Below are 13,285 nucleotides of genomic sequence, written 5' to 3' on the forward strand. Positions count from 1 at the left end.
TTGAGCCTCTGGGTTTGGCTCTGACCGCAGTCCTGATACTGAGTCACTCAGATTGAAGAAGGAGCAGGTCACAGAAGCTAAATTTTGTTAGACCAGGCCACCTAGAGTGCTGCACTTAGACAGAGTGTCCCTAAAATGAAGGGCTATTCGACTGCATTTGGCGGCACAGCTAAGTTCAGTCTCTTCTCTTAGAAAGGCCAACTGTCTCTCCCAGCTCTGCTGTCAGTGCAATCCCTCAGGGCTGAGTGATGTGATCTAACAGGACTCTGCCTGTTTTCTGAGTGAGGAGACTGATTTGCCTGGGAGCAAGGATGATTCCCAATGCAAGAGGAGGCGGAGACTCTTTTGCAGGTGAACAGCAGCGAGTGAGACGTGTTGGAGAAGCGGGTGGGGCTGCTGCTTTGAAAGGGGCGGGCGCTTGTGTAGAAGCCGGTGCTGCTGTTTGGGCTGATGAGCTGCGGGTAGATGTCTCGGATTGTGAGACTGTCGGGTCCTGGACCCTGGGGATTCCGCATTACTGGCGGCCGAGATTTCCACAAACCCATCGCAGTGTCCAAGGTGAGTGCTCTGGGACTGGGATTGGGACGGGGGCAGGAGGCGCTGTGTTTGGAGCTGGGTAAAGTTAACTTGTTGGGGTGAGGTTAAAGTCACTGGGCTGGAGGAGCTCAGGCTGCTGCTGAACTGGATGTAAGTTGTGAAAAGTGCTGGTTCCGGAGAGTCTGCATGCAGTGTTGGGCAGGATGTAGGAACATTTGCTTGAATAGAGCTGTCAGTTGCAATATGAATGGCGATGATCAGATGGGGTGCTGCTGGAGAACATCTGACAGCTTAATGGGGAGTCTGTCGAGGTCCAGTTGTATAGAGGGCTGAGTGGGTGGAGGAATGGGGAGTGGGTGGAGGAATGGGGAGTGGGCGTCAGGAGGTGATGCCTTCGGAAAGGAATCACATTCCTTAGGAAAGGAGTCACATTCCTTTGGGTGTCTGAGTTAGTTCAGTGTTATCTTGCTATGTAGCACCTGCAGTAAGAAGTTTAACAACACCAGGTTAAAGTCCAACAGGTTTATTTGGTAGCAAAAGCCACACAAGCTTTCGAGGCTCTGAGCCCCTTCTTCAGGTGAGTGGGAATTCTGTTCACAAACAGAACTTATAAGACACAGACTCAATTTACATGAATAATGGTTGGAATGCGAATACTTACAACTAATCCAGTCTTTAAGAAACAAAACAATGGGAGTGGAGAGAGCATCAAGACAGGCTAAAAAGATGTGTATTGTCTCCAGACAAGACAGCCAGTGAAACTCTGCAGGTCCACGCAACTGTGGGAGTTACAAATAGTGTGACATAAATTCTGATTCTAGGATCGCATGATAAAGACTCAGGAGGAAAAAAGCAGAAATATTTATGTGAAATAGTGTGACATAAACCCAATATCCCGGTTGAGGCCGTCCTTGTGTGTGCGGAACCTGGCTATCAGTTTCTGCTCCGCGACTCTGCGCTGTCGTGTGTCGCGAAGGCCGCCTTGGAGAACGCTTACCCGAATATCAGAGGCCGAATGCCCGTGACCGCTGAAGTGCTCCCCAACAGGAAGAGAACAGTCTTGCCTGGTGATTGTCGAGCGGTGTTCATTCATCCGTTGTCGCAGCGTCTGCATAGTTTCCCCAATGTACCATGCCTCGGGACATCAGTACAACAGGGCTGGCTGTGGAATGGTACTTCCTTTAAAAATAGGATACTTGCAAACTGAGTCGAGTATTTTTCAGGAATAAAGCTTTGGAATGGAGAGGTGTGGAGATGCTGAGGAAGTTATTGATTCCAATGGAGTTTTTCCAAGTTGTTTAATCAGTCTGAATTCAATGCATGACTAGAAAGGATATTTTTAGTATGTGTGGTATGGGAGGAATCTCTCTTTTGATTCTGTATTACTGGTAGCCGAGAACTGAAGTGATTCAGTCACAAATGAAACCCTCTGGAATCTCCAGTACCCACTGTCTCTGTTCCTCCCCCACTTGCCCCCAGGCTCTGGGCATTGCCACAGGGTCTTGTGGGGCTAGATGGGTGACGTTTGGTTAAATGATCTCATACTCTCTCCAGTCTATTCCACTGAGTCCTGGTTTTGTGATGCTTGGCAGAGAGTTCAAGTCTGTTGGTCAATGGAGACCCAGATTTGAAGACATTCTGAAAGAGAGGGAAAGACTGTAGACAAACCACCCATTATCTCCAGATACGTTGAGCATCCCTGAAGAAATGATGAGCTGTCAGTCCAGTGTCATCTTTTTGCTACTTTTCATTGAACTTGTGGATGATGGAAACATCCAATGGAAGTTTGGAAAGAAGCAGACAATCTCCTAAGATATGTGGAGACTACTGGCCACCATACTGGTGCCAACTCTTTGAAAGAGCTATCCAATTAATCCCACTCCCCTTCCTTTCCCAAAGAATTTCTCTTTTGAAGTACTCAACCATTTGTTACTATAGAATCTGATGCTCCTGGGCAGTGCTGGAGTCCAGAATTTTAAACATGATTTGAGGAATTTAAATCAACAATTGGAATAAAAACGATTTGCCTTTGGACTGTAGTGTAACAGGATAAAGACTGCGAAAGACTCATGGTCGAAGGAAAAGATGTCAAAAAGAAATCATTTCTGGACAGTTTTTAGCTTTCTTGCCCAATCCCTGATTACATCATGTTCCACTCCCTCCCACATGCCCCCTGTGCTGAGTGAAGAATCCTCAGTATATCTCCCTACTACTAAATGGCCAACCAATAGGAGAAATGTTCCAGCTCTCCCTCTGTTCCATCTCTCCCTCTGTTTCAGCCTGTGTCTCTCTCTCTGCTGTAGTGGCAGACTAATGTTTCTCAATCTTTTCTTTGGAACCCTGATTCAAACAGGCTACTCACCGCCATGTTCTAACTGAGGCTTAATGAAGCCCTTGACAAATTCACCATCACTAGCTTTGACAAAGGGTCATCTGGACTCGAAACGTTAGCTCTTTTCTCTCCTTACAGATGCTGCCAGACCTGCTGAGATTTTCCAGCATTTTCTCTTTTGGTTTCACCATCATAGAACATAGAACAGTACAGCACAGAACAGGCCCTTCAGCCCACGATGTTGTGCCGAGCTTTATCTGAAACCAAGATCAAGCTATCCCACTCCCTATCATCCTGGTGTGCTCCATGTGCCTATCCAATAACCGCTTAAATGTTCCTAAAGTGTCTGACTCCACTATCACTGCAGGCAGTCCATTCCACACCCCAACCACTCTCTGCGTAAAGAACCTACCTCTGATATCCTTCCTATATCTCCCACCATGAACCCTGTAGTTATGCCCCCTTGTAATAGCTCCATCCACCCGAGGAAACTTCTATTTGACATGAATTCTCTGTGTAGCTTTGCCAAACCGCTGGCGAGGTGGGTGGTTTGGGAAGGAGCAGAGATCAGTGTCTTGCCCCATCCTCAACAGCAGGTGCCCTGTGAGGGGTGCAGGCTAGCCTGGCCCAGCGATTGGCTGACTCAGTCTGAGTGTGGGTAATGGGGGTTGGTTTAACATTTCCAGTGCTGGTATTGTGGGTCGAACTGAAATTTGGCTCTGTTACCACAGCAATGTGCTGCCTGGCTGCTTTATGGGCTTTCTTATTGCAATCGTTCTGCTTTCTATTTCCTGTCTGTCTGCTCTCTGCAATTTCCACATCTAATTAATGTTGAATGTAACACTCTGTTTCCCCTGTCACTGACTGATAGACAAGTAGCTATTCTGTCTTCCAGATTTGAGATTATTCCCTATTCTCTTCCCTCTCTTCCAAGCAGTGAGATTTCTTTTGTTGAAACCTGGCTTTGAGTCCCCCAACCACTGACATTCCCTACCCCCAGCTTTCAGTCCCCATTCTTCAGGCTCCCCTGACTCCTCACTACTTTGCAGCTCTGGGAACAGCCCAAGTGGAGCTTGGTCAACAGCCCAACAATGCCTGGTCCTTGCTGATCGAGAATTAATGAATTTAATCTCAACATCACTGACAATAAATGCCCTTCCCCTTTGCCACGGTACAACTTGTTAAATCTATTTCAAAGGACAGTCAAGAATCAACTGTGTCTAAACGCTGGCTGGGTGAGAATCACAGCTTTTGCTTCTCTGAAGGACATCAGTGGAATAGTTTGTTGTTATAGCCTCTTGGTCACTTTACTGAGAGCAGAACTGGAATTCAAATGTTCAATTTACCCAAGGTGGAATTCAAATTTTGACAAAGGGTCATCTGGACTCAATGTCAGCTCTTTTCTCTCCTTACAGATGCTGAGATTTTCCAGCATTTTCTCTTCTGGAGTTCAAGTTCTTTGGTTAATAGAATCATAGAATCCTACAGTGCAGAAGGAGGCCATTCAGCCCATCAAGTCTGTACCGATCACAATCCCACCCAGGCCCTATCCCCACAACGCCATGCATTTACCCTAGCTAGTCCCCCTGACAGTAAGAGGCAATTTAGCATGCCCAATCCACCTACCCTGAACATCGTTGGAACTGGAGCACCCGGAGGAAACTCACGCAGACATGGGGAGAATGTGCAAAATCCACGCAGACAGTGACCCAAGGCTGGAATTGAACTCGGATCCCTGGCACTGTGAGACAGCAGTGCTAACCACTGTGCTACTGAGCTGATGCAACTGCTGTAGCCCCTGGTGAGGGAGTAGTTGGTGGTTTGGTGGGAGACGGTGATGATTCTGTGGCAGAGTAGGGCAGTGAGCTGGAAAGTTAGTGAATTTGGGCTGGATTGCAGCATGTTGATGGTGTTTAACTCACGAGATTGTTGCTGTTAGTAATTGAGGCGAAGCATATAAAAGCATTGAAATTCTGCCAAAACTTTACAAACAACTGGTTCAGTCTCAAATGGAATATTGTGTTCAATTCTCAGCACCACACCTTCAGAAGAATGTCAAGGCCTCAGAAAAGATGTAAGGGAGATTTACTAGAATGGTTCCAGGGATAAAGGCTTGTATGTAAGAGGGAGATGTAGAGGCTGGGGTTATTAAAGAGATTTAATTGAGGATTTTGAAGTTGTGAAGTATTTTGATCAGACTAGAATAGAAAAAAACTGTTTGCACAGACAAGGTGTTCAGCAGCCAACTCAGTTGTGTTGGGTGGGTGCTGGTACTCGGTGCCACACACTGATCTTGATGCTTGGGGTCATAATTTACCATTTTCTGATGGTGCCACATGCCCTACATCCCGTGTCATAGAATCATAGAAACCCTACAGTGCAGAAAGAGGCCATTCGGCCCATCGAGTCTGCACCGACCACAATCCCACCCAGGCCCTACCCCCACATATTTACCCGCTAATCCCTCTAACCTACGCACTAAGGGGCAATTTAGCATGGTCAATCAACCTAACCCGCACATCTTTGGACTGTGGGAGGAAACCGGAGCACCCGGAGGAAACCCACACAGACACGGGGAGAATGTGTAAACTCCACACAGACAATGACCCAAGCCGGGAATCAAACCCAGGTCCCTGGAGCTGTGAAGCAGCAGTGCTAACCACTGTGCTACTGTGCCACACCGTGTCTGAAGCAAGTTTGGAGACAAACTGACTTCCCAATGTTTATTTTTAATTCACTCTCAAAGAATGGGTGTAACTGGCAAAGCTGCATTCATTATCCCTCCCTAGAGGAGCCCTGAGGGCATCAGAAAGGATCAGTCATGTAAACTGGCACTGGAGTCAGCCTCAGATTGTCAGAGTTCAACAGGAAAAAACATTGAGTTTCTGCATCATCCAGTTCAGCCACTTCATTTTCTTCTCATCTCCCCCTGTGTGCCCCCTTCTCCCTGTATTTTCCCCCCTCCTCCCCGTGTTTTCCCCCCTCTCTGTCTCCCTCTCCGTGTTTCTCTCTCCCTGTCCGTGTGTGTGTGTCTCTCTATCTCTCTCTCTCTTTCCCTGCCGCCTTCTCGACGTGGAATTTTGCTTTGTATTCCTTTAATCTTTTATTAAATACAGAAATGAAATCTCTTACTGGTTCCAAGTATAGCCAGGCTGAACAATCTGACACCCTTTCCCCTCTCAAAACTTCTCTTCAATTTGGATATTTCCTCCCATCCTGTTACAATGCAAATAGGGAGGTCAAACGCTCTAATATTTAACTGGGCTCTCATCAAAACCGAGTCCTGTGTATATCACCCAGATAATTAGTCACCTCTCTATTCCTTCATTTAGGATGACCAGTAGTCCGGTTTTATAATGGACACTCCTGTTTTTAGCTGGTCTGCCCACTGTCTGCGACTGGACGGCTTTACATCTGATATTTTGACTCTTAGAAACATAGAAAATAGGAATGGGAGAAGCCATTCAGCCCTTTTAGCCTGCTCTACCACTCATTCTGATCATAGCTGATCATCCAACTTGATAGGCTGGTCCCCTTTCCCTCTGATATCCTTCGATTCCCCCTCACTTCAAGTGCTGTATCTAACTGCTTCTTGAAAACATTCAATGTTTTGGCCTCAACTACTTTCTGTGGTAATATACAGTAAATGGCAGAACTCTTAAGAGTATTGATCGGCAGAGGGATCTGGGTGTACAGGTACACAGGTCACTGAAAGTGGCAATGCAGATGGAGAAGGTAGTCAAGAAGGCATACGGCATGCTTGCCTTCATTGGCCAGGGCATTGAGTTTAAAAATTGGCAAGTCATGTTGCAGCTTTATAGAACCTTAGTTAGGCCGCACTTGGAATATAGTGTTCAATTCTGGTCGCCACACTACCAGAAGGATGTGGAGGCTTTGGAGAGGGTACAGAAAAGATTTAGCAGGATGTTTCCTGGTATGGAGGGCATTCGCTACGAGGAGAGGTTGGAGAAACTTGGTTTGTTCTCATTGGAACGATGGAGGTTGAGAGGTGACCTGATAGAAGTCTACAAGATTATGAGAGGCATGGACAGAGTGGATAGTCAGAAGCTCTTTCCCAGGGTGGAAGAGTCAATTACTAGGGGGCACAGGTTTAAGGTGCGAGGGGCAAGGTTTAAAGGAGATGTACGAGGCAGATTTTTTACACAGAGAGTAGTGGATGCCTGGAACTCGCTGCCGGGGCAGGTAGTGGACGCGGTTTTAAGGGGTGTCTTGACAAATACGTGAATAGGATGGGAATAGAGGGATATGGTCCCCGGAAGGGTAGGGGGTTTTAGTTAAGTCGGGCAGCATGGTCGGTGCAGGCTTGGAGGGCCGAAGGGCCTGTTCCTGTGCTGTAATTTTCTTTGTTCTTTGTTTTTTTGTAATGAATTCCACAGGCTGACCACTCTGAGTGAAGAAATTTCTCCTCATCCTTGTCCCAAACATCTACCCTATATCCTCAGACTGTGACCCTGGTTCTGGACATCCCCACTATCAGGAACATCCTTCCTGCATCTACCCTGTCTAGTCTTGTTAGAATTTTACAGATTTCTATGAGATCCCCCCCTCATTCTTATAAACTCCAGCAAATATGATCCTAACTAACTCAATCTCTCCTCGTATGTCAATCCTGCCATCCCAGGGATCAGTCTGGTAAACCTCGCTTCACTCCCTCCCTGGGGTGGCACGATGGCACAGTGGTTAGCACTGCTGCCTCACAGTGCCAGGGACCTGGGTTCGATTCCTGGCTTGGTTCACTGTCTGTGCAGAGTCTGCATGTTCTCCCCGTGTCTGTGTGGGTTCCCCCCCCACAGTCCAAAAGACGTGCTGGTTAGATGCACTGGCCATGCTAAATTCTCCCTCAGTGTATCCGAACAGGTGCCGGAGTGTGGTGACTAGGGGATTTTCACAGTAACTTCAGTGCAGTGTTAATGTAAGCCGACTTGTGACACTAATAAATAAACTTTAAACTCCATAACAAAAACATCTTTCCTCAGTTAAGGAGACCAAAAATGCACACCATATTCCCAGTGTGACATCACCAAGACCCTGTATAATTGCAGCAAGACATCCCTGCTCCTGCATTCAAATCCTCTGGCTATGGGGGCCAACATACCATTTGCCTTTTTTATTGCTTGCCGAACCTGCATGTTACCCTTCAGTGACTGGTGTATGAGGACACCCAGGTCTCGTTGCACATTCTCCCTCTCCTAATTTATGGCCATTTGGATAGTAATCTGCCTTCCCGTTTTTGCTACCTCACACTATCCACATTATACTGCATCTGCCATGCAGGTGCCCACATGTCCGAATCACGCTGAAGCATCTCTGCATTCTCCTCACAGCTCACCCTCCCACCCAGCTTTGTGGCATCTGCAAATTTGGAGATATATAGGGTCCCAGCACTGACCGCTGCAATATCTGATTCACTGCCTGCCGTTTGGAAAAAGACCTGTTTATTTCTGTTCTTTGTTTCCTGTGTGCCAAACCAGCTTTCTATCTATCTCAGTGCACTACTCCCATCCCCAATCCCATGTGCTTTAATTTCACACACTAATCTCTTATGTGGCATTGGTTGAAAGCCTTATGAAAGTCCAAATAAACCACATCCACTCTTGATCAACTTAGCTCAGTAAAAAACCAGCAGGACCATGTGCTGGTTCTTTTCCTGCTGCAAAACTCAAAGAACAGTACAGCACAGGAACAGGCCCTTCGGCCCACCAAGCGCTGAAAGATTTGAACCGTTGTTTTTGGGACCATGGCTCCACTGACCATTTTGCATGTGCTCTACCCATTTCACCATTTGGATCTTTGCCACAGAGATATAAAATTCAGGTATTTCCCCGTGACCTAATGACAACCAGTATGCATTGCTTGGTTTGGATGCTCTCCTTCAGCCCTGACCCTCTGACAGTGCGGCGCCCCCTCAGCCCTGACCCTCTGACTGACAGTGCGGCGCCCCCTCAGCCCTGACCCTCTGACTGACAGTGCGGCGCCCCCTCAGCCCTGACCCTCTGACTGACAGTGCGGCGCCCCCTCAGCCCTGACCCTCTGACAGTGCGGCGCCCCCTCAGCCCTGACCCTCTGACTGACAGTGCGGCGCCCCCTCAGCCCTGACCCTCTGACTGACAGTGCGGCGCCCCCTCAGCCCTGACCCTCTGACAGTGCGGCGCCCCCTCAGCCCTGACCCTCTGACAGTGCAGCGCCCCCTCAGCCCTGAACCTCTGACAGTGCGGCGCCCCCTCAGCCCTGACCCTCTGACTGACAGTGCGGCGCCCCCTCAGCCCTGACCCTCTGACAGTGCGGCGCCCCCTCAGCCCTGAACCTCTGACAGTGCGGCGCCCCCTCAGCCCTGACCCTCTGACTGACAGTGCGGCGCCCCCTCAGCCCTGACCCTCTGACTGACAGTGCGGCGCCCCCTCAGCCCTGACCCTCTGACTGACAGTGCGGCGCCCCCTCAGCCCTGACCCTCTGACTGACAGTGCGGCGCCCCCTCAGCCCTGACCCTCTGACTGACAGTGCGGCGCCTCCTCAGCCCTGACCCTCTGACTGACAGTGCGGCGCCCCCTCAGCCCTGACCCTCTGACTGACAGTGCGGCGCCCCCTCAGCCCTGACCCTCTGACTGACAGTGCGGCGCCCCCTCAGCCCTGACCCTCTGACAGTGCGGCGCCCCCTCAGCCCTAACCCTCTGACAGTGCGGCCCCCCCTCAACCCTCTGGAGTGGGATTTAAATTTAGTATTTTGTGATCTGTGTGTAAGAATAGGAGGAACGGGCTGGAAGTTGCTTATGATCTGAATTGTCCAGACTGACAGTGCTGTCTTGCAGGTGGTCAACGCGAGCAAAGCCGATCTAGTGGATCTCCAGTTCGGAGACCTGATCACCAGCATCAATGGATCTGAAACCTGTGACATGATCAACATGGAGGCTCAGAACAAGATTAGAATGTGTGAAGGGGACCTCGTCCTCACTGTTGAGAGGTGGGTGAGTGAGAGTGAGGTGCAGGTAGCAGAATGTGTGAAGGGGACCTCGTCCTTAGCTTCGAGAGATGAGTGGTGAGAATGGGGGTATCACAAACACCATCTACTGCAGTCCCCGTGGCGCCAGGATGGTGATGCTGCCATGGACAGGGTTTATAGAAAGGACAGCAAAGTGCAGAGAATTTGCAAGATGAACATCACCAGTTTCAGGATTGTTGCCTTGTCCAACTGAGCAAATTCCTGACCAATCCTGTTTCCAGTTAGCTGCCTGTCAAATGTGCTCCATTCTCAGGTTTGGGGGTCTATAAGGGTTCAGCAAGTCTTTCTGTCCATTTTCCCTGCTCCCTGTACCTATCAATATTGGGGGCTGCATGTTATCATGTGAGGATCAGGGCTGCCTCCTCTAATATCCAAAACCAGAATCTTATCCCGTCTGCCCCACCATTCCCAGGGAAAACGGCAGTACATACGTGAGAGAGAATGACTTCAGAGTGACATGCTTACATAGCAATTTTTAAAAGAAGTTGATTAATAATGATAGAATATCTGTTTATGCTGATGTTGGCACTCCCTGGAATGCGAAAAGCTACACTTGGTGCTGACGCTATACATGAGGTTCAGGGAGACCTCTTGAGCATTCAGATACTGGACCGGTTGGGGGCTGGAGGGAGGAGGCCAGGGGCCAGACACTCAGCCTCAGATGAACCAGGGACTGAAGGAGAGGAAAGACTCCCTGGATTCCAGTCTCCAGAATGGAGAAGAAACTGATCAGGTTGGGCTTGCTGTAACTTAGATAATCAATATCTATAACCACAACAAGCTGAGCAGGGACGTTTTTTACACAGAGGGTGGTGGGGGCCTGGAATGCGCTGCCAAGTAGGGTGGTGGAGGCAGGCACGCTGACATCGTTTAAGACTTACCTGGATAGTCACATGAGCAGCCTGGGAATGGAGGGATACAAACGATTGGTCTAGTTGGACCAAGGAGCGGCACAGGCTTGGAGGGCCGAAGGGCCTGTTTCCTGTGCTGTACTGTTCTTTGTTCTTTGAATGGGGCAGTGTTTCAGTTGCTCTTTGCTCCTTTATTCCTGTCCCATTCACTGAGGCCTCAGAGTGTCCAAGACCAGTTTGTATGTGTGTGTCTATCTGCATTTGCTGCAGAGAGAATTCTCCACCTTAAACTATAATGCACTGCGATTTGAAGATATGTTTCTGTGCATTCTTATCCAGTAACAATCGTGACACTCCCAGACTCCTGGCAGACGAGGTGCAGACATGAAGCTAATCGATTCTGAAGGGAAGTTGCATCACATGGCAGAGTTGAGCATTTAACTGATGCTTCCAAGTGCTGGAAACTTTGATTCTCACTGTTCTGACTTCTTGATCTTTCTTTGCAATAGGCCACAGGCAGGTTCCCCTCGAATGTTTGATGGATCTTCCACAGAGACTTTCCTTGCACAGAGATTCCAGGTCAGTGTTGTTGGAAATGTTGCCAGGGGGGAAACACAGCGGTGGTGCCAAGATACAGGCTCACTTGCTCCTCACCACTGAGTCCTGTGATGTGACTGGAATCAGGAGAGATACGTGTTTGTTGTCTGCCTTCCTTTTCCTCATAGTTCAGATGTGCAACAGTTTGGGTTACAGGAACTTAAGGTGATATTGTATCTCTCTTTCTCTTCCTGTCTCTCTGTAATAGAATCTCATGCTTCCCACATCTCGGGGCTGTTTAACGCTGATCTATCATTGCTGACAGCGCTCACCTGGGACTGACCCCAAGTGTTCAGATAAAACATAAGAATTAGGAGCAGGAATCGGACAATTGAGCCTGTTTCGTCATTCAACAAGATCATGACTGAAATTCTACCTCAATTGAACCTTGCTGCATAGTGGCACAATGATTGGCTCTGTGAGGCAGCAATGCTAGAGACCTGAGTTCAATTCCGGCCTTGGGTGACTGTCTGTGTGGAGTTTGTACATTCTGACTGTCTCTGTGTGGGTTTCCTCCCACAGTCCAAAGATGTGCAGGTTAGGTAGATTGGTGCTAAATTGCCCCTTAGTGTCCCAACATGTGTAGGTTAGACGGATGAGCCATGGTGAATGTGAGAGATTAACAGGATTGGGGGGGGAACTGGGTAAAATGCTCTTTTAGAGAGTTGATGCAGACTCGATGGGCTGAATATCCTCTTTCTGTACTATAGAGATTCTATCTCTATATCACTTGATTTTCTCAGTATCAAAAAATCTCTCGACCTCTGAGTTGAATAAACTTAGTAAGAAGTCTCACAACACCAGGTTAAAATCTAACAGGTTTATTTGGTAGCAAAAGCCACTAGCTTTCGGAGCACTTGCTGCTCCTTCGTCAGGTGAGTGGGAGTTCCGTTCATAAACAGGTCACATACAGACACAAACTCAATTTACAAAATAATGATTGGAATGTGAGTCTTTGCAGGTAATCAAGTCTTAAAGGTATAGACAATGTGAGTGGAGAGAGGGTTAAGCACAGGTTAAAGAGATATGTATTGTCTCCAGCCAGGACAGTTAGTGAGATTTTGCAAGTCCCGGCAAGCTGTGGGGATTATAAATAGTGTGACATGAACCCAAGATCCTGGTTGAGGCCGTCCTCATGTGCGGAACTTGGCTATCATAAAACTTAACAACTGAGCATTCACAATTCTCTGAGGTAGAGAATTTCAAAGATTCATTTAGAACCATAGAAATGATATAGCACAGGAGGAGGCCATTTGGCCCATCATATCCATGCCAAAGACACCAAGGTGACGTTTCTAATCCCATCTTTCCAAACATGGCCCATAGCCTTGCAACTTACAGCACTTATCCAGATACTTCTTAAATGAGTTTAGGGTCTCTGCCTCCACCACCAACTCAAGCAGCGAATTCCAGACACCCTATCAGATCCTTAAAGGTGGCAGCACAGGTGGAGAGGGTGGTGAAGAAGGCATATGGCATGCTTGCCTTTATTGGACGGGGCACAGAATATAACAGTTGGCATATGATGTTGCAGCTGTATAGAACGATGGTTAGGCCACATTTGGAATACTGCGTCCAGTTCTGGTCGCCACACTACCAGAAGGACGTGGAGGCTTTGGAGAAGTACAGAGAAGGTTTACCAGGATGTTGCCTGGTGTGGAGGGTCTTAGCTATGAGGAGAGATTGGGTAAACTGGGGTTGTTCTCCCTGGAAAGACGGAGAATGAGGGGTGACCTAATAGAGGTGTATAAAATTATGAAGGGCATAGATAAACAGTGGGAAGCTTTTTCCCAGGTCGGAGGTGACGAACACAAGGGGTCACGGGTTCAAGGTGAGCGGGGCAAGGTTCAACACAGATGTCAGGGGGACGTATTTTACACAGAGGGTGGTGGGGGCCTGGAATGCACTGCCAAGCAAGGTGATTGAGGCGGACACGCTGGGATCGTTTAA

The 13,285-nt window shown here is 48.3% G+C and overlaps 1 protein-coding gene across 1 annotated transcript in view; it reads left to right on the forward strand.

Moving 5' to 3' along the window:
- Positions 1–367: 367 nt before the first annotated feature.
- pdlim2 (PDZ and LIM domain 2 (mystique)) overlaps positions 368–13,285 on the forward strand; it is a 33,128-nt gene continuing 20,210 nt past the window's right edge. The window contains exons 1-3 of the mRNA XM_078238580.1: positions 368–558; positions 9,697–9,848; positions 11,248–11,317. Coding sequence (XP_078094706.1) covers positions 466–558; positions 9,697–9,848; positions 11,248–11,317 — 315 coding nt within the window. The 5' untranslated portion in view covers positions 368–465. The remainder of the gene's footprint in view (positions 559–9,696; positions 9,849–11,247; positions 11,318–13,285) is intronic.

Source organism: Mustelus asterias, chromosome 22, assembly GCF_964213995.1.
Source record: "Mustelus asterias chromosome 22, sMusAst1.hap1.1, whole genome shotgun sequence".
Classification (NCBI taxonomy): domain Eukaryota; kingdom Metazoa; phylum Chordata; class Chondrichthyes; order Carcharhiniformes; family Triakidae; genus Mustelus; species Mustelus asterias.